The 20,805-nt window shown below is 41.3% G+C and overlaps 1 protein-coding gene across 2 annotated transcripts in view; it reads left to right on the top strand.

Annotated features, from left to right (window-relative positions):
* sema5ba (sema domain, seven thrombospondin repeats (type 1 and type 1-like), transmembrane domain (TM) and short cytoplasmic domain, (semaphorin) 5Ba) overlaps positions 1-20,805 on the top strand; it is a 161,264-nt gene that overhangs the window by 91,581 nt on the left and 48,878 nt on the right. For both annotated transcript variants that reach the window (XM_035676541.1, XM_035676540.1), the window contains exons 6-8: positions 18,224-18,286; positions 19,121-19,219; positions 19,326-19,539. In XM_035676541.1, coding sequence (XP_035532434.1) covers positions 18,224-18,286; positions 19,121-19,219; positions 19,326-19,539 — 376 coding nt within the window. The remainder of the gene's footprint in view (positions 1-18,223; positions 18,287-19,120; positions 19,220-19,325; positions 19,540-20,805) is intronic.

Here is a 20,805-nt window from a genome sequence, read left to right as displayed (position 1 = left end):
GATTAGTCAAAAGTTAATTGATCACCCAGTCTGTTGTAAGCATCCATCACAGTTTACAGACAGACCTCCTGGTTCAACTTTCACCTACTGCTGCAGTTGTATGTGCACATGGTTTTCCTTTGCCATAAGGGATTATTACAGACATGCACAGTTTGGTTTTCTCTTCTAATAAAGTGGTTCTAATCTGGCAAAACTCCTGTCTGACCTTCTGAACTCTTTTTTTCCCCATTAAATGTTTTAGCAATGTTTTGTTCCCAGATTTCAGCAATTAACTTAATAAATGCGGTGTTATCGTAACTGAAAGCCATAGAAAACCATAAACCAAAAAGGACCCAAGCTGTAATAGACCAGCAATCTCCCTTGAAGTCAGAGACATGAACACATTTCCTGAACATTTGAGTTGAGATGTGCAAATAAATTATGTATTTTGTCATCACCTCGAGATAATAATATGTGTGCAAACAAAAAGTACTCTGTGCTTTATCTAGAGTAGTCCTGATAGTAGTGTCGGAAATTCCTCTGATACTGCCCAAAATGTGGTATCGGATATCAGTGAGTACCCTGAAACAGGATACTGCTATCCAACAGTGTCCCAATCACCTTTTTTTTTTTCTAGGAAAGCAAAGTCATGACCCGCCCTACTCTTACTTTGACAAAGGGTTTAACATGGCCCAGGCCATACAACAATGACAGCAATAATACAGTGTTAGTATATGCTTGTTAAAATACATATTCTTAACGCACATGTATCGGAGCGGTATTCAATGTTAGCCGATATGCAAAGTTTAGGTGTTGGAATCGTGTCAGGAGACATTTTTATCATAACATTTATAGCTCTATCCTCATACTGTACTTCACACACAACCACATCATCACCCACCTAGCTACCTCACAGTGGGAATGCTCAGCCATCCTTCTGAGCTGAGACTCAGATGTTGCTGCACATTCCTAGAGTTTTATGTCTCTATCCTTCTTCCCTTTTCATTTTTAAACTCTGTCTTTCTCTTCATCGTCCCTCCTCCCTCTCGCTCCGTCCTCCTCTCTTCAGTCTCGTCTCCGCTTCGTCCTCTATCCTCTCGTTCTGTCGTTGTCTCCTCTGTCTCTCTCTCTCGGTCTCTCCGGGGCTCAGGGTGTGGCTCGTCGGCGAGGTCCTCTTCTCTCGTCTCCGGGTTGTTCTCTCTCTCCTCAATTCTTGTTTTTGTTGGTCGGAATGCAGATGCTGGTATTAGTGGGCGTTGTGGTTGGGTCTGACGCGTGGCAATGCCAGGACCTAGGCTAGTCCACCCTGGCCACATGCTGCTGTCCTTAACCAGCACCGCACTAGTCTCTTTCTCTAAATGTGTGTGCGGTTATGGGCCGAGCTGCGGCGTCCGCCCCCTATGGCAACTCAGTAAACATGCACAGGAAGTGGTGGGCTGGTCGTTCACGTGTTGGGTGTGTGTTGTGCTTGTTGTGTTGTTTGTGTTGTACTCATCGTCCCTCCTCCCTCTCGCTCCGTCCTCCTCTCTTCAGTCTCGTCTCCGCTTCGTCCTCTATCCTCTCGTTCTGTCGTTGTCTCCTCTGTCTCTCTCTCTCGGTCTCTCCGGGGCTCAGGGTGTGGCTCGTCGGCGAGGTCCTCTTCTCTCGTCTCCGGGTTGTTCTCTCTCTCCTCAATTCTTGTTTTTGTTGGTCGGAATGCAGATGCTGGTATTAGTGGGCGTTGTGGTTGGGTCTGACGCGTGGCAATGCCAGGACCTAGGCTAGTCCACCCTGGCCACATGCTGCTGTCCTTAACCAGCACCGCACTAGTCTCTTTCTCTAAATGTGTGTGCGGTTATGGGCCGAGCTGCGGCGTCCGCCCCCTATGGCAACTCAGTAAACATGCACAGGAAGTGGTGGGCTGGTCGTTCACGTGTTGGGTGTGTGTTGTGCTTGTTGTGTTGTTTGTGTTGTACTGTAGTGGGGGATAAAACAGAGGAGTGGGAGAGTGATAAAAACAGCAGAGGTATAGAAACGCTCAAGTATTGGATGGGTGGGAGTGGGAAAGGAGGGCTCTGTTTCTGTCATCTGTTTCTGTTTATTTTTCTTTGTGTTGGGATGCAGATCTGCCAGATGTGCTATGAGCAATTCCACTGCTGTCAAGAAAAAACTAAAAAAAACTAACCGCAACTTTTGATGGGCAAATTTTTCATGTCTGAGATGGGATTGAATGCGCACTGGTCTCCAACTTTCTTTTGCCTTCTTCCCTTTCTCTCACTTTCTTTTGTAGTTTCAAAGTAATAGAAAATAACACAAGCATAGCCCTGTTTAGATGGTTCTTTCTTTCTTCCGTATGTTGCAAAGTACTAACAGGAGATAGAATATTGACTTGTCTCCCGCTAACATATTTGAACAAGACCACGGAGTCTTTGTCTTTGGCTGGATTGTTTTTTTTCCCAGGTTTTTGTGAGTCACGGTAGTCAATGTTGGCCTTGTCAGTTTCAGATCCTCGGTAGTTTGTTTCTTTATTCAGGCATGCCAAGAAATGTCTTACACATACATTCACATAATTACTGCAGCTGTGATGTGGTTGCACTCTCCCTCTTTCTGTCTTTTCTTCTTTTTTTTTACGCGTGCACTCACAGATGTGAAGTTATTTGACGGGGCCAAGGCATCAAAGGCTGCAGCGTTGAAGATACGTGAGAAGATGGTGAAGAATGTAACTTCTGGTATCAGCCACTCAGTCGGCACTGGGTCACAGATGTACTGACCTTACATTTACTGAGCTTAAGTACCAGCATTGACAGAGATGGAAGTAATGGAAATAAGGAGAGGAGAAAGAATAAGAATGGGAAGAAGCACTCCTGCAAGTAGAAATATAGGAGTGAAAAGAGTATATTATAAAATCCTGCTCTTTGCTCAGATTTTATTGTAGAAATAGAATTCATGTTCTGTAAATTGAAAAGCAGAATAGGAAGTGCAAAGATAATTATATAATCTTTATATAATAATGAATATCAGGTTTAAAGCCAATTTATGCCAATTACTTATGCATTTAGAAAAGCACTAACCTCCTGCAGGCTTCAAAAGTGGCTCTAAAAAGTTTGTAGCTTGCTCAGGGAGAACAGCAGCTGTAGTCAGCCTGGATTCACAGCAGTTGGTTGGATGGATTCCAATCGTGATCACACTAAAAAAAGAAAAAAAGGTATTAAGGTCCACAGAAATTTGTAAAGCCACTTGTGCAGCATAAACATTTTCTCATCTGTCTATTCAAAACACTCACATTTAAATAAAAATATGGTTAAATATGTAGCTTCTGCTGTTTGTTGTCAGGGCGGTAAGCTGTTTATTTAGTTTTCTGTTGAGTATTTCTTTAAAACATTGACCCACTAAGTCTTTTCCAAGCTAATCTGTGAGCTAGCAGGGAGAAAACTTGCTAGCTAATAGTTTGCTATCCATTAGTTATCTATCATAAACTCATGCATGTGTAATTAATGGTTAAGATTAAGATTATATAGTTATTTTATGTTGTGTTCTGTAGTAACACTAATAGAAAGCAAAAATAACTTTTGGGTTGAAGTTCAAATGTAAGATACTAAGTAATATAATTTTGCTTTCAACGGTAGAAAGGGTAAAACTGAATGAAAGGACACTGACAGCTGCATGAAATAAAGACAGCAGCAAACATTGATTCAAGACAGATGAAAAACTGAACTTCACACTAAACAAATAAAACATACATGTAATAGAAATGTAAAGACAAGCCCAAGAAAAGCTCTTGCTATAACGTATTGCACGTTATTGCTCCCAGAGCAATACGTGCAAGTGTAGAGAAGTAATGGGAGGAGATGGGAGGGGGAGGAGAGAGGTCTTTGTCAGTCCATCAGATAATCCCTGCATAGATAAGACAGCAGCAACATGGAGGTGGAACGTAAACACCATATTACTGTCTGGATCTTCTCATATCTGTCTCCATTCATCCACCTGCCTTAACCCACCGCTCCACTATCACCACTCTCACTTATTTTCTCTCTTGCTTCTACCATTGTGCATTCTCTAAATTCCATCTACTGAAAAAATCACAAGGCCTCTGTCTCCTCAGGAGAACATTAGATTTGCTCCTGATGTGGAACTGCTGTTGCGTTTCTATCATGTTTATTCCTCCAATGAATCTCTTTCTCTGTGCCCGTTCATTATGTCGCTCCGCTAGTTTTTCATTGTATGGAACAATCAGGTTGTACATCAATATGCAGACCTTTACTCCAGACTGTGTTGTATGCAAGTACGTCAGTGCAACAGACGATAATAGATGCACATGCCAAGGCAAAGCTGCTCATTCATCCAAACCGTTGTCTCTCGTCACTGTAAAATCAAGACATGCTGGGAGAGGTTTGGAAAAAATGTGCAGAAGTGCAGACCAGTGAAAAAAAAGTTCAGCTTGACTTCTGATTTTTGTCTCTTTAAGCTCCAAAACACACACATCCTCACTCTGATCCGTAGGTGTGCTGCTGTTGAATTGCAGTGTTCCATGTGGCAGAGCACAGTCGGCGTTTTCCTCAGATTAGTTTGCCCTTTTTGTAAATGCATGGGGTTTAATGGGGTTGAGGAATGGGACGACAAGGATCTTTCTGTGATTTCACTCTTTCCAAAAATACAGTTCTTGGTTATACCCAATTTCAACAGCTATTATTCCTGAAATAAATGGGCTCAAAGTGGGGTCTTGTTTTTTTAGCTTTCCTTGCTCTTGAAGTCACCTTTCTATTTTGTTGTGTCCTTATTTTCCGTGTGAGAGACTTTTCTTTCTGTTTGTTGTTAGTTTTCTCGCTGAGAACATGTCAGAAGTTCTGAGACAGGAGTGGTCCCCTGTGTGTTTGGGGCCTGGGATTTGTCCTTGGCGTAGTGTTTGTGTTGGGGGTTGTTTGAGTTGGGCTGTGGTCTCTGGCTCCCACAGCCAGCTGATGATGAGCAGCCCCCGGGTGGCCGTCCTGCTGCTGTGCGACATGATGGTCTGTCTCCTCAGAACTGAAGACCTCTTTAGCAGATGCAAGGCTCGGATTCAGGCTAACAGTGGCACTCTAGCATAACTGCACTGTGGTGTTACACCGTAGTCTGTGTTTGTAACAATCAGAAAAGCAGAGATGGATTTAACAAGACTTGTTCTTGTGATGTTTTTAATTTATTAAATGAGTTATGTTTTTTTATTTGCACAGTTTTTTATTTGCAGTAAAGAGTTTTGTGTGATGTAATGCATTACAGTAAAAAAAAAAAGATACTAATACTGTTTAATACGCCTGTCTTATTTTCACAGTGTTCACAATCATTCTGGATAGTAATGATAACATTTTACTCACAGACTTCATTGCGGCAACATTGCTACAAAATTAACATGCGTCGTCAGATGATCAGAAAAGTTAAAAAAAGAAGTATTTATAACTGAAACCAAACATTAGTGCACCAGGATTGTCTGTTGAAAATATACTTTGAACTTAAAACTGACAGTAACATGAAGTATTGCATTAGGGTCTGTAAAAAGGACTGCTAGTTGAAACAGCTGGTTTGACTGTTTGCTATTTTTTGGTCCCAGCGTGCATCGTTCCCCTGAGGTGGCTCAAGGTCAGGAGAGCAGAGCTGACCTGAAGGGTCACGTGGTCAAGTGTCACTGTTTGCTCTTTTAAACAGGAAAGGCCTTGTGCAAACTCCCTCATCAGCAGAGATTGTCGGGCACGTCCCAAAAGAAAAATAAATGTATCTGTTATTGTAGGTGTTTTTGACATTTTAAATTCCTTCGGGACAGGAGGAATTTGCATTCGGTTATGATGAAGACACACTGACCTTTTCTCATGCAGGTAGCGTTAGTGTGAAGTGGGGTATGTTGTATATATATCTCGAGGATTTCTCATCTACATTATGTATGTCACATACAGCTGCAGTCCTCACGGTGCTGAAGGGCAGATTCCTGGAGAAAGCAGAGGATCAAAATGAATGAAAGGCCAAGGGACGGACATTAAGCTGACCCTCTCAGATATTCATACCCTTGATTTGTCCACAGTATCAAGCGCCTCTCTCTTGCCCTGAGTTTGATGACTCATGGCTGATTTCATTCACACTCTTCGTTAATTTCTGTGCTGCAGTTTGGCCGGAGATTTAATTATTGATGCAGCCTTTGTCAGAATGGATAATCTGTGAGCTACAGTGCTGAGAGCAAGACGAGGCTACTTGTCACCATGTAGTGTACCGCAGCTTGGGGAGCCAGCTTGGAAAGAATAACAATCTCTAATAGCATACAGAATGTTTTTGCAGTGGTACCTGCGTGGGTATACATAAGGCTCATCATTGTTTCTGGTTTTTACAAAGCGTTTTTTCACATGGATTTGTGGCCTCATATGCCAGAAAGTTGTTGTGTTTGCTGCTGCCAGAGAAAAATGATTTGGGTGTGTTGTGTGGTTCTATTCTGTCATAAATCAATAAATACAAGGTTTACTTGCAAACATACTACATATACAATGCATAAGGCACAGATTTGAAAGTGTAAAGTTATGTACTAGAACTTGACTGATATATCAGCCAATATTAGCTTGTCACAGATATTACCATTTTATGTAATAAGATTTTGTCCTGCTCTATAATTTACTTACTTCTACTACTAATCTCAATCTTTAATAGCCAAATTTAGGGTATACTTATTAAATGGTTCTGAAAAAATAATACGTGCTGGTTTATATATCTCAGATTTTGTGTACATAGTAGAACTTATAGAAAATATAAATTGGAAAAATGGAATGAAACATAAACTGCAGACAGAGCCTTGAGACAGGATGAAACACTAAGGGGACAGCATAACTAACCCCAAATGCAGACAACAGTAATTTTGCCTCATTTCTTTTGTTAGAAGTTGCACAAGAACACACCACTACAGATTACAGGACTACTGCTGCATGAGTGGAAATGATGAGCAAATCTGTATTTGTATCATCACAATGCATCATAACTGAAAGACAAATAAACATGAGCACATTTTACATTGGGAAACAGTTTAAAAAGTCAAACACTTTCAATTGACAACATTACAGTTTAACAAAATCCTATACTGCCCTCACAAAGTTTACTTTTGCTTTGCCCCTGTGTTGTCAGCCTGGGCTCTTAGAGTTGTGGGAGAAGAAAAGGCAAAGTATGCAAAATGGGTAAAATCACTAGGATTCACTAGCCAATTGGCCAATAAGCTGTCTCACACCTACTGCCTCCACCTTTGATGCCAACTCATCGTGTTGTATTGGCCAAATGGCCACTGATAGGAGAGCCAACGATATCGGACACAATTTAAACTCAAACAATGGTTGGCCACAAACGTCAGTAAAGCGCCACCTGTCTGCTTGTTGTGTCCGACCCCAGAGAGTCAAGGGAAAGCTTCTGCTCATGCACCTAGTTCCTCAGTTAAATATTATATATTTTAAGGGTTAATCTACAGAGCATTTGTGCTGGTATTTAGTAAATGGAATTTTCCAAATCTGATTTTTGCCCATTTCTTATTTTTCATATTTCATATTCAAAATAATCTGTGATAAATGTTCTTCTTAATGAAAACTGAAAATGATGTGCTCACACGCTATGGGCTTTAATACCATGTTAGTGTGCACATTCATCTGTGTTACTTGCATGTTCATGTGTACGCGTGTGGGTGCATACAGTACAGTAAGTGTTGAGGAAGAGAAGGAATAATCCACTGTACCGGTTGGTTGGTCATGGAGAGACTGTCTGTTTTCACCTGTCAGCCTCCCTAATGTGGAATTACAGTGAGTGGGAGGCAGCAGCAGGGTGAGTGGGCAACCACATACAGGCTGTTAGCACATACTGAACCATACAATGTATTCAACTCAACACTTCTACATCAGAGGAGGAGAAAACAGCTTCCCGTTCCCAGCTGAGATCACTTTACATATTAATTATCTTTAAAATTATTACTTCTTGTAGTGTCAATTAATTATACTGTATTAGTATTTACAGAACTAGTCAAAGCTCTTGTAAGGCTGATAGGACAATATTAAACACAGACTTATTGTAAAATGTGGCTTTTTTTATTCAGTAAAAAATGCTTTTTGTCAAAAACACATTTATACTAGCAATAGCAAAGTAAAAGGTATCAAAAAGACAGCGACATACTCAGGGTCAGCTGCTCTGTCTCCCTTTCTTCTGTTCCTCTGGCCCCTGCACTTCATGGCAATATCCCATCCTTGTCATTCCCCACCTGTCCACCACATGTTCTCAGAGTTTCCCACCCTGATCCCGCTTCACTTTGCACACCTGTCCCTCGGTCTCTCATTAAGCCCCATTGTATATTTAGTAGCCACCTTCTCTAACCCCTTTGCCACAATGTCTATGTTTCTTCTTTGGCCTGGTGTTTCAAACATCCCTGCATGTACTCTGTCCTGTTGTTCCAGAAACCTAACTGTAGTAGTTTATATCTGTATTTAGATCCACTGCCTGTCTGTAAGCCTGTTCATTGTCACTGAGTCCATTTGTCCAACCCGCTCTGCCCACCCACGTGTGGATCCTCTTCCCTGTTGCTCATACCTGAACTTTGACAGATGGGTATTGTTAGAAAACATTAGATACTGGTGCCCAGATGGAGATTTGTATTTTTTAACGTGGGGGAGAGTCTAGGAAAAACTAAAGTAGAATATTTTGTTACAGAGGTGGCTTGATCTGGGGGTGTATTTTCAGCAGCACAGACACTACTGAATGATCATAGAACTATAATAGGAATACTACAGGCTCTGACTACCAGTTGCTACTTGTCACTTTGATAATGAAGGTGACACTACTCAGTAGAGTATATAGACTACAATATAGCATAGACGTGAGTATTCATAATTTAGAGAATATTATAGACCAAAGACATAACTGACTGAAAAATGTGCAATTACAAATTACTGTCTGCTACTTCAGCACCATGGACAGTGCCATGGATTTATCAATACACAGCACAGTTAAGCTACTGATATTTCAGAGCCATGGTCAGGGCCATAGATTCATAGAGTCACATAAAGGATAAAGGAACTACACAATCTCTCTGTCCCTGCACTCTCTCTGCTACTAGGGGATGGAGAGGGTGGATGGTAGGTTAACGATGAGGATACATTTTGGTCATGTTGCTAACCCTCATCTCTCCTCAAATGACTCACCGCTGACTTTTGATACGTTTATATATATATATATATATATATATATACATACATTGGGTTTCTAATCCTTTATTTCTATTAAACCAGATGTTCCAAACGTTTCTGCGCATCAGTGTTTTCCCCACACAGTTACTCATACAAATCCTTTAGTTAAAACTAGCGTGATTTCACTGGTAAACATCTGATCAAAGAATACATAAACAAACAAGAAATCTGCCCAAGCACTTTATGTAAATGTGTTGTTTTCTGTGCTGTGTACACATTTTGGTGTCTGTACTGGAGCTGGGTATTGAACCAAAATGATCTTCAGTACCAAGCTACCAAGAGTACCACACAATTTAAAACAATACCCAGTCTTAGTGTGACCATGAGGGCAGTGAGGGATATTTGCTGAACTGGACTCGCTGGATAGGCGGTGCTTTAGGATGAAATGTTTGTCTAAATTTTTCACACCTGAAGACAGACAGAAAGGGTTCAAGTTGTCAGGAGTGTTCATAGCATTGTGTTCATGGCTGAATGACTATCCACTGTTTGCTGTCCACCTCTCCTGCTGCTGTCAGTCTGTTGGTCTCTGCACCTACTGTATTTCTCAACAATGTGAACATTCAGTCAGAACTTTTAAAATGGTCTGTGTGCTGAACAGCAGACACACACACACACACACACACACACACACACAGTCTGAACACTCCTCCAGACTGCTTCCCTCCCCGTCTGCAGCAGTGTATAGCTGAAGGTGTAGGCTAGTGACCTCATGCTGCACTGATTCAGTCTGTCAGAGAGTGGTGTTTGACAGGGAGAGGTATGAGCAGAGGAGCTGGTGGGTTGACAAGTATATATATATGTGTGTGTGTGTGTGTGTGTGTGTGTGTGTGTAAGAGAGAGAGAGAGAATGAAACACAAAGGAGAGGATGTGGGTGTGTCCATGGATCAGTGTTTAGAGACAATGAGCTGCAAGACAAAGGATTGTTGAAAGTCATGTTTCATCCATCTGTGGTTTTGTATGTGGCTTTAGAAACCCTATATGTGTGTATTCGTAGCAGTGAATGTGAACCAATGTAATTATGTTTCTGTTTATTCAGTCAGTCATTCATTTGTTTGCATTTAGCCAGTGAATGAAAATGACATGAATGCTTGGTTCTGGTGCATTTTCATTAAAGCATTCCTTAATATTGTGATTAAAAATGTTTTTACCATGACAGAAGAAAAGAGTCAAATCATTCCACAGGATGGGTATCAGGGTGGAGGCAGGAAGGTTTTTTCGTTATGTTTTGAGTCCGTCAACTCTACAAAGCCTGATATCTGTTCCCAGTGCCATATGTCTGTTAGTAGTGCGCCACTGAGCCTCATTAAAACATAGAAATTTGACAGCGTTCGGGAAAAGCGAACCCAGAACTCAGAGTAAATTAACAGCAGAAATCACAGCAAGTGCTTGGAAAAGGACGAGGTGTGATGAGATGGTTTGCATTTGGCATTTGACTACACCTCTGAAATTCTGCTGTTGAAGTTCAAAACTCAATTTCCTTATTGTGTCGTACTGGGGTTGATGAAATCCTGTCCGAACCTTTGTACCACAGCAGAATCATACTCAGTACTGAAGTACTGCTTCATTCATTTTATTGACAACACTCTTGATGACGCTGCATATTCAGGTCCCAAAAAACACATCCCCTCAAGCTATGCAAACAATTTTTCAAGATGTTTTGCCAAAAGATCATTCCATCAAAATGTTGCTTCTGGAGGGGTGCTGCACCTCTTGACTCTTGACAAACTCTTGATAACATACAGATTTTTTGGGTGGACATCCAGACATCAGGATGTAAAAATTACAAATAAAGTCAGTGGGTCAACAGAAACATTTTAGATTATTTTCTTGGACAGCAGGTAGTGAAGAGGCAGGCAGGAAATAAGGGGACAGAGAGGTATGACATGGAGCACAGATCCCCAGCCGGAATCAAAACTTTGCAGTTGTGTGGCTACCAGGGCTCTCCAAACAACAAAGCCTGGTGACATAGGTTGCTATGACAACACACAAACAACATGGCACACAGTCTTAAAGGAACAGAGGACTCCCACAGGCAGAGGCTGTATTTTGGATTGAGACAAGCCCCCAAGGATCAGAAATGAGAACATCATCACCAAGTTCAACCCAACAAGAAACAAATGAAAAGTTTGTTTGTGCTGAACACTGATGGGTCATCAATAACCCAAACATCAACACACAAATTGACTTAACAACCCCCCAGAATAACAAAACAGTCATTAACAAACAAGCATTGTACTCAGGGACAAGATAAAGATGCAGATGTTTACATGTGTGCCCCAACAGCTGTCACAATAACATCTGTAGGTAACAAATATACAGTATATTCCTGCCATTTGTCATTTAATTAAACTCATCTGCTGCTGAGTTCTACAAATCTCCTACAGAGTTGCTGCGCTGCCTCCTGAACTAAATTGTGCAGCTCAGTCTGCTTTGTATGCAGGTCTAGCTGAAAGTGCTGCACACAAATATCATTTTGTCACTTGGCCTACGTTCCTTGGATGCTTCTATGGTGTAAAATCGGCCAAATTTACACGTTCCTACTGTAATAGTCTTGAACTTCTTTAAAACTTTACAGAAGTCGGGAAATCACGTTCTGCCATCACTACTTAATTATAGAAACTCAGCACCCCAATCAGGAAATAAAGAACAAAAATGTTGGTAAAGAAACAACATGAGAGCAATTAACAGCAATTAATGGCATTTATAAAAGCTGATTGCGTGACAACATACATAATCAACAGCTATTAAGCTACAAATTCACTATTCTGAGTTTCCTGTAACTTTGACCACAGTTCTTTATCAAATCAGGAGGTAGTGTGACTCTCCTAAAGAGCCAGAGAGAGTAAAGAGTGACAGTGTGAAGCTGAAATGGTGTATTGGTAAGTAAGATATTTTGACACCAGTAACCGAAACCAAACATAATCTGGGGTTTACAGAACCATGTAGTATTAACAGTCTGTTTGACAAGTGGGTTAGACAACACCTGATGCGTCACTGGTTTCCCACCTGTGAACACTGCCAGTGGTGTTCACTGCTGTGTTGGTGGCTGAGTGTTTCTCCTGTGCACCACCTGGACAGACATTTGTGCCAAAATTGGCCATATTGTCAAGTGATTTGTGTGTGTGTGTATGTGTGTGTGTGTGTGTGTTGGTGTGTTGCATAAAATAGCTGATTACATAGGTGGATAGAACCGATGGAAAGTGGGGATTGCTTTAAGGAGTGAAAGGCTGGAAAAATCAACAGTATGATGCTTTGAAGTGAGGACACCTTGAAGAGAACAGTTACTGTAGATAGATGATCTGTCTCTCAGTATTTCTTTCCCCTTCCTCAATGGTTAGGTAACATTTCGAGGAAAAAGCATGTGGTGAAATGTAGCAGGATGGCTGAGGATAAAAACATAAGGAGGTAGTTTATGAGACACTGATATTTTCCCCTTCCTATGAATATCTTCCAGTTTTTGATATGCAAATTCCCTGCTTACGTGAATGATAAATAAACCAATATTTATTTATTCTACATGCTCATAAGCATTTAAAAAAAACACATTTTTAAAGGAAATGTTTCTCTTAGATGTTTTAACTGAAGACAGCATTCACTATCAATGCGTAGAGAGTTATCAGTCTAACATTTTGTCACACTCCAGGCAGTTTACAGTTTACTGATATTATTTATATATCAATAGTTAAGTAATAGTTTAACTGTTAGTCAATATATAGGCTATTATTCTGATTCTTAACTTTTTACGCTCTGTGTTTGAAAATTGTTTAATATTTTTCATACTTAGACTAAACTCACACACATCCCATCCCATTGCATTGGTATACAAATCTATCTTGACTATAACAAGTGCCAGACAGCTCCTATTCAAACAACCATTACTCCCCTGACACACTTATTTACAATATTCATGAGTTATAATTAGTTGTCACACATGATGTTAGCAGTGTGTCAGCGGCCTTATCAACACAGTGCCACATTTCAGGAACGACCATATTTGCAGCCGCCACTGCTCGCAAACTCTCTTTACTTCATTAGTGTTTCCCGCTCTCCGTCTCTCTTTTTTCCCTCTCTCGCTATATATTCTGGTAAAAATAGAATTCATTTTCGAGCCCAGCCACCATCTTTCTGCAGTAAAAGTGATGAATCTTCTTTCCTGCTACTAATTGTATTTTTTTGCCATTTTATTTGCCCATAAAAAATTCATGTCCCCCCCCCCCCTAAGAAAGATGCCTGGGGCGAGATATTCTCATTGTGTCTAAGGAGTGGTGAAATTGGGAGAAATTGGGTGTCAGGCTCTGATTTGGATTGGGAATTGATGGCAGGGAGAGCACATGGCTGTTGGCCTCGCTAATAGATGGAAACGAACTCTAACATGCATCTTAGGCTACAGGCACAAATAATAAACAGGCTGGCCGTGGGCCTATCTGAGCATGAAAAATGGCTGTAACTTGTTGTCTCAGAGGCGGACAAACCTTTAATTGTCTGGTATTTCGTGCACCAGGGACATTTTTTTGTTTTTTCTTCCATATTTATGTTTATGTCTATAAACAGATGGACTGTCCTCACTAGGAAAACAACAGTGCTGGTTGTTTGTTCAAATGCTTAAAACATCAATCTGTGTTGGTTTTTACCTGACCTCTAGAGGCTGTGCAAATAATGACTGTCTCTCAGAAGCAAAGTTGAAAGTATTGATGTTGTTTGACTCCTCATGGAAACTGGATGTGTTGCCTGGTTCAATTATCCTGGAAGTGTTTGAGAAGCAGACACATTTCCAATGTTAAAAGTTTTTTAATACACTTCTGCACCTCATTTTTTATTCATGTAATGGTTGTACTTAGCAGAATAGTGTCTTTCATTTATCTTGTATTTCCTGAATATTACATATTATAAAAGGAAAACTATAACATCCCTTCATGTACTTTAGAGAAGTGGCTTAAACAGACAAGAAAAAGGCAATTCCAAAATCACTAAATGTGTCACTCTTCACAGATGTAAGCTGTTTTGCCAAATAAATACACCTGACCTGTAAAGATGGTGCAAGAAAAGGGCCGCAGAGGTGGAATTTGATATATAGCCAGTTCTGGTGGACATGGTGGCTAGGTTAAGAGGTTGGGGTTGACAAAGTGTGTCACTTTGACATGGGAGACCATTGTTTGGTTCCCATTTCCCACTCACAGTCAACATTGGTTTATTTTAACCATGAACACAGTCTTTCCCTGACCTTAAACGGATAGTTGAAGATTTTTTGTAAAATAGGCTTCTTTGCTTTCAGAGTCAGATGAGAGGATACCACCATAATGTCTGTACGGCAGAAATAAAGCTAATAGCTGCCTAACTTAGCTTAGCATAAAGACAGTTTCTTGTTTCTACACTTTTTATATGGATTAAACAAGATATAAAGTGTTATCTAGTGAATTTAATTTAGTTAACTCTGGACAGAGCCTGGCTTGGTGTTTCCTACTGTTTCCAATCTTTGTGCTAAGCTAAGCTAACTGGCATCTGGTAGTAGCTTCATATTTAGTGTACAGATGTGAGATCAGTATCAGTAGTCTAAACACACTTTTAGTATTTCTTGTGCCTAGACCTAATTAAACCTTTAATGTAGTGATGACTACAAAATTGGTAATTTTGGAAGATAATAAAAAAGTAAAAAGAACCTGTTGCATTTTTTATATTGTCTATATATTTGATTGATTTCTTTATTTCTGTTTTTCATGTCCAAGGGTGTTGCATACGTTTAATAACCCTTCATCAACAGAGATTAAACTGTAACAGAGTGAACCTGCACACTGAGCTGTTCTTCTGAATTACAAATGAATAATTATATAGCAAATGAGAACCTTAATATCAATGGGGAATGTGTGAAAATATTATTTTCCCTCTTCATCTCTTACCTTTTTTTATGTTGAATTGTTGTTAACAAGAGCATGTTTCAGTGAAAATCCTGCCCACACATTATACAGCTTTAATTTATCCTGTTGATGGCAGCCAGGCCTTTCAGGGTTCGGTACAGAGGGAAGGTATTTGAGGGAAAGGATGTTGAGGCGGGATTGGTATTCTCACAGGCTCTGTGTGAGTGTGGCTTTGTTCCAAAGTGGTATGAAGAAGAGGAGATGGACAGAGAGAGGGGCAGGGGAGAGGGAGGGGAAGGGGGTACTTTCTGGTGAAGGTCAGCGGGTTAAGCCGATGGGGATCCTTGGAGACGGGGCCCTGCCGAAAAGATGGTAATGCCCCAAGCCATGATTCATTGCAAAGGCATCCATCACCCTGTGTGTGTGTGTGTGTGTGTGTTTAAAATGACGTCATCCCATCAGTCCCCAGGCTGTCAGGGGCTGACAGGCAGGGGCAGTGTTTTCATTTCAACAGGCAGAGTGATGGACTGCGCCGGAGGGGGCGGGTCTTCTCTCTGAATGGCAGGTGCCACGCTGTTCGCCGTGCTCATGGGAAGAGGATTTGAGGTTGTTGTTGGCTGTGTGTGTACTGTTTGGCGGCAGCTGACTGCTTGCATGACTAGACAGTGGAGCTCCTGCAGAGCACATTAGCTACTTTTGGTATTTTTATTTCTCCGTCTATTCATGTTCAGTGTCTGGAGCTCTCAAGTTTCATTTTAATCACAGTTTACTTTATATAGCTGTCCCCCGCTGCTGTCTCTCTCCCTGGTGCAGTCTGCAGCAGGTTAATTGAAAGGAGCTGCTATGGGAGACAGGGAGATGAGCTGTAACTATCAATATGGACCAGAGCCCACTTACCAGTGCTGCAGGAGCTAAACATAGCTTTAAAACACTAATGAATTTGTCTCAATCTCTGACTAACCTACCCTTACATATAATTCTACAGAGTTTCTTTCTGGCTTTTATTCTTAGTTTAACTTGGGTGAAGCTGCAAATGTATCACTGGACTCTGCAGTTCCCCTCAGCTCTGTGGAGCATTTTAGTGTAATTTCAGCACTTGGTTTCATGGACTGCAGCTTACCGTTTTGGTTCACTATCAATGCTCTCACCAACCTGGTCTCCAGCTGCAGCCACAAAGTAAGCGGCCATAGTGAACATAGTCTAGCAGCTTAAAGGGTTAGTTAGGATTTATTGAAGAGGGGTTGTGACTGACAAAAACAGTAATTTTGCCTCCATCAGTTAGTTTGTTTGTATTATTATGTGAATTTGGTTCTTTAACACATTGTAACTAACATTCGTTGGTGCCAGTCGAAGCAGTGGTAGACCAGCAACTCCTCTGTACTGCAAGGTAAAATGAATGTTTTTTTGGAGTGGGGTGGCTTTGGAGACAGTGCACAGTGGGTGGGTTTGTTGATTTTTTTTTTTGGAGCTGTTGTCCCAGACAATCAAACATGGCATCAAAAATTTGTATTTCTTCTGCTTTGTTTTGGCTGCACAAGTAGTTCTGGCAGTGTGAACAATCAAAAAACAATCACATACCAATGAACGTCTATGAATATAAGTTTATAGCAAACAATAAAAGAAATCCCAGGACAATATGCAGATGTTTGACTAGCTCATTAGGCAGTGAATAGTTTTGTTCAGTCTGGTGTTTTCGCTCATTAGCAAGAATTTATGCTAATCATCCAAAATCATGAACTTCCACTCATTCAAGCATAGTCGATATACTCCATGATCTGTGAAATAAGAGATCTATTTATATACTTTAAACAGAAAGGAGCACTCAGCGAATTTTAGCTCCGCATTTTGTCCCCAGAAAGATTTTGGCAGTTCTCCTAAATTCTCATTAAGTGTGCTTATACTGTTTTATTTCCATTTAAATTCCTGAAGAGCTATATTCTCTTCTCTGAGGTCTGGAAAAAAAATGTGATTCACTCAAAACTATATTTTCCCCGCAGAATTCATCCCTGAGTCTTGGGGCTATACAGTGTTTAGTTTTTTCTGCTGAGCTTTAATTAAAGCAAAATGAGGATCCAAAAAAGCTCGAGTGATATCACTGCAGGACAAATTCACACCTAAAAATGAAAATGTCCAAGACTGCATGTAGGTGTTTAAGATGAGCTGCGTAGTGAATCAGCCTTAGTTGTTTCCCCTGGCGTGTACTGTTTGTTTGAGTCCTCCATTTGGTTTTGGAATACTGACCCAGTTTAGTACTGACTCTTGGTTGGCCTCAGTCGCGGGCTCCACTGAATGTTGGGTCAAAACTTTGTCCCACTAGCCAATTGTCCAGGAAAGGCGATTCATAAGAACTAGATAATGATCTGCCATGGGTCCTCTTTTGTACCATAATAATCCTTCTGGGAGAGGGGAGAAAAAAAATAAAGAGAGAACAGACAGAAAGATGAAGAATGAGATAGATTGATGTTATATAATGGCAGACTTTTTTACTTTTAGACATTTAGGCAACATTCCTACTTGGGCAGTGAGATCAGAGAAGAGGAGGAGATGGGGGTGGATGAGTAAAATGAGGCCAGTGACACACAGCAGGGGCTTTTCTGGCACCTTGTACATATGCACTTCATGCCAAAAGAGGGACATCTCTCAACCCTCTTTAGAAGAGCCAGTGCGGCTCTGGTGGCCAAGCAGCATGTGTGTATGTACATGCATTAGTGTGTTTGCAGTGCAGTCGTGCAGGGCTGCTGCCTGCATCCATAATTAAGCCCAAGACACAACCATCAACAGGAATATAATTGGCTGGTAGATGTGAAAGGGGTGGGGGGGTTTGGGGGGTGGCAGAGTGGAGGCGAGTGCTGCAAACTTCCCGAGCGAGAGATAGAGAGGGGAAGAAAGAAGAAGAAGATGGAGAGAAATCCATTTACATGCTAATGCCGTCCTCAGCCCTTCAACTGCTTCGTTGGGTACCTTGCCCGCTACCCTCGAATAAGCTCTTGGCTGGCAAGCCGGTCGCCATGTTTACACAATAAACAAACAGCAATGAGGTTAAAGTCTTTTCATGCATCTTTTTGTGCGTGCCTACAGTATTAGCAACAGTCAGATGTTGCATAACTTTTGTAGTGTCTAAAGGACTCAGCTGACTGCTTTTCGGCCTCTTTGTCATCCTTGCGCTTTTTCTTGTTTTTGTCTCCTAGGCGACAGAATGGGCACCCGACGAGGATACCAGGAGGTCCTGTCAGAGCAAAGGCAAAACAGAGGTAACCTCGATCCCGCCCCCAATTACAACACTTCATGTCAGTGCTGGCTGGCTTACAGAGAGGCCATCTTGATATCTTCTGGCTGTTGTGGCAAAGTCCTTATGGGTCTCATGGGAGGGCTCTGTACAGAACAGCTATTTCAGACCCTTCAATCAGGAGTTGTTTTTCTTGCAGTGAGGAAAGAGGGGCAAAAGGGAAGAGAGGAAAAATGCACACAAGACAGCCTTGGGCAAGATAGTGAGACACAAAAGAACTTCCTTTCAAATATGTCCGATAACCAACACTGCGATCAGCTGTCTTATTTCGATTATTTTGTGAGAACTGATTGCAGCGTCATTTTTATCTCCCACAGTGGCTACAGAGTGAAGAGCGATACCTAATACACAAAACAGACAATCAATTCTCTGTAAAACCTGCGTCACTGCAATTACCTCAGTCCTTTGCCACAACACAAAGCACCACCATTTAAAATAAATGATACTTACATAAAACGTTTCATTACCAATAAATCCATTTCATGCCTTTGTTAAAACAGATTTGACTCTTTTTGCTGAAACACATGCTTGACTTATTGTGGCGCCTCTGTCGATGTCACGAATAGGCTTCCATTCAGTTGCAAACGAGTATTCTTGTTTTTGAACAATGGACTTACAGAGCGAAAGCATGCAGACACTGAATTGCTTTGCTTTTGGTTGCTTGCCAGTATGATACCAGAGGACTTGCTCCATTGTTCTTCTCCGCAACACGTCAAAGAATATTTAGCCTGCCACCTCAGCTGCTCCCTGCTCTACTGTAACTTTTTGAAAGCTTTCTTCTTCACCCGCTTTTCTACAGATTGAATGTCAGAACTACATCAGAGTCCTGCTGGTGAACAAGACCGAGGTCATGACCTGTGGAACCAATGCTTTCCAGCCACTATGTATTACGAGAGAGGTACGGATAAGTGTGTGTTTGTGTCATTTTATAAAAATTCAGTATAGACTTAACCTGTAATTCTTCGCTTCTCTTCGTCTCACTAGTTCTCTTTCATCCATCGCAGGTGGGCAACATGAGCAGCGTGTTGGAGCGGGTGAACGGTGTGGCACGCTGCCCATACGACCCTCGTCACAACTCTACAGCGGTGGTGACGGAGAGCGGAGAGCTGTATGCCGCCACCGTCATCGACTTCTCCGGCCGTGACCCAGTCATATACCGCAGCCTCGGCGGCATGCCACCTCTACGGACTGCACAGTACAACTCGAAATGGCTTAATGGTACAGTAGCACAGCGAGAACGACCACAGCAACAGCTAATTATTATTGCCATTACCAATTAATGATAATGATTCTTTTTTCAATTAATTGTTTAATGGTTTGATCTATATCTAGTAAAACAGCCATAACAAGTTTCAAGGTGATGCTGTCAGCCTACTTTGTCGGACCAACAGTTCAAAACTCGAAGATATTCAATTTACAGGACCGGCAGATGCTTGGCATTATTGCTGGATAATAAGGCGAAAATGCTCAAGAAATTTCAAAGTTCACTGGTTTGTGTTACAGCTTTGTTGTTTTGCTTTGTAGCGTTTTTTTCCATGGGTCCAGACCTCTGAATCTGCCCTCCAGTTTGTCTTATCCTGGTCTGGCATCATGGCATGAAACAGCAGTTTCTCGGTTGAAAGAGTAATCATCGGGACTTATACACTGTTGTCAAGCTGTTTGCTAGAACCGAGGAGGAGTAATAACAACGATGGCAACTGTTACAGACAGGATAGACGCTGTTATTGAGGCTGTTCTATTAAAAGTAGCAAATACTTTAAAATCTAAACAGCACTGTTTACTGTTCTCCACTTTCAAAACCCTGGATAAACTAGTAAGTAAACTTGGCATGGCTTCAGTATGGACTTAAAATGCCTCATTCAGGTCGATACGTTGGTCTCTAGCGATTGGTTAGGGATAGTTGAATGAGTGGAGGAATTGCCAGGCTGAAGATGGAAATGGAAAGTAGCAAGTGGACAATTCTGTCGGATATCAGGAAAGTGTTTTGTCTCAGGCGTGAGAAATCTAATCGAATAGTATAAGTAATCTGATCGGGTCTAAACTCAAGTCTGATTTCCAAATAATCCACTCAAGGTTAAATTGTAGGGTAAAGACTTGTATCAAACAATCTCTGAAAATTCCTTCTGTTACTTTAAACATTTTCTTAGGCTTGCCTGGAGCGGCAGATGGGCCAAGTGTGCACTTTTGCTTCCAACACAATCGGCTCTTTTGTTACAGCCAAGATACATCAATCCGACTGGGGTGTTTTCAAAGGATTACAAAGACTGTTTGGATTTGAAGTTGTGTGTGGAACACACAGTACAGGTTAGGCATAGGAATTGGTAGGATTTATGGAATGGCGGAGAACATGAAACGCTGTCAATCCTGCTGGTGTCGGTGTCAATAATCTCCCTGCTGCTGACACTGTGCCTTTCCTTCTGAACCCGCTGCTGCAGAAATCCATTCACACACATCCTGACTCCAGCAGAAATGTAGATGGGCCGT

This window comes from Morone saxatilis, unplaced genomic scaffold (assembly GCF_004916995.1).
Source record: "Morone saxatilis isolate NCDOM2014 unplaced genomic scaffold, NCSU_SB_2.0 Contig5, whole genome shotgun sequence".
NCBI lineage: Eukaryota > Metazoa > Chordata > Actinopteri > Moronidae > Morone > Morone saxatilis.
This window is presented reverse-complemented; position numbering and strand designations above follow the sequence as displayed.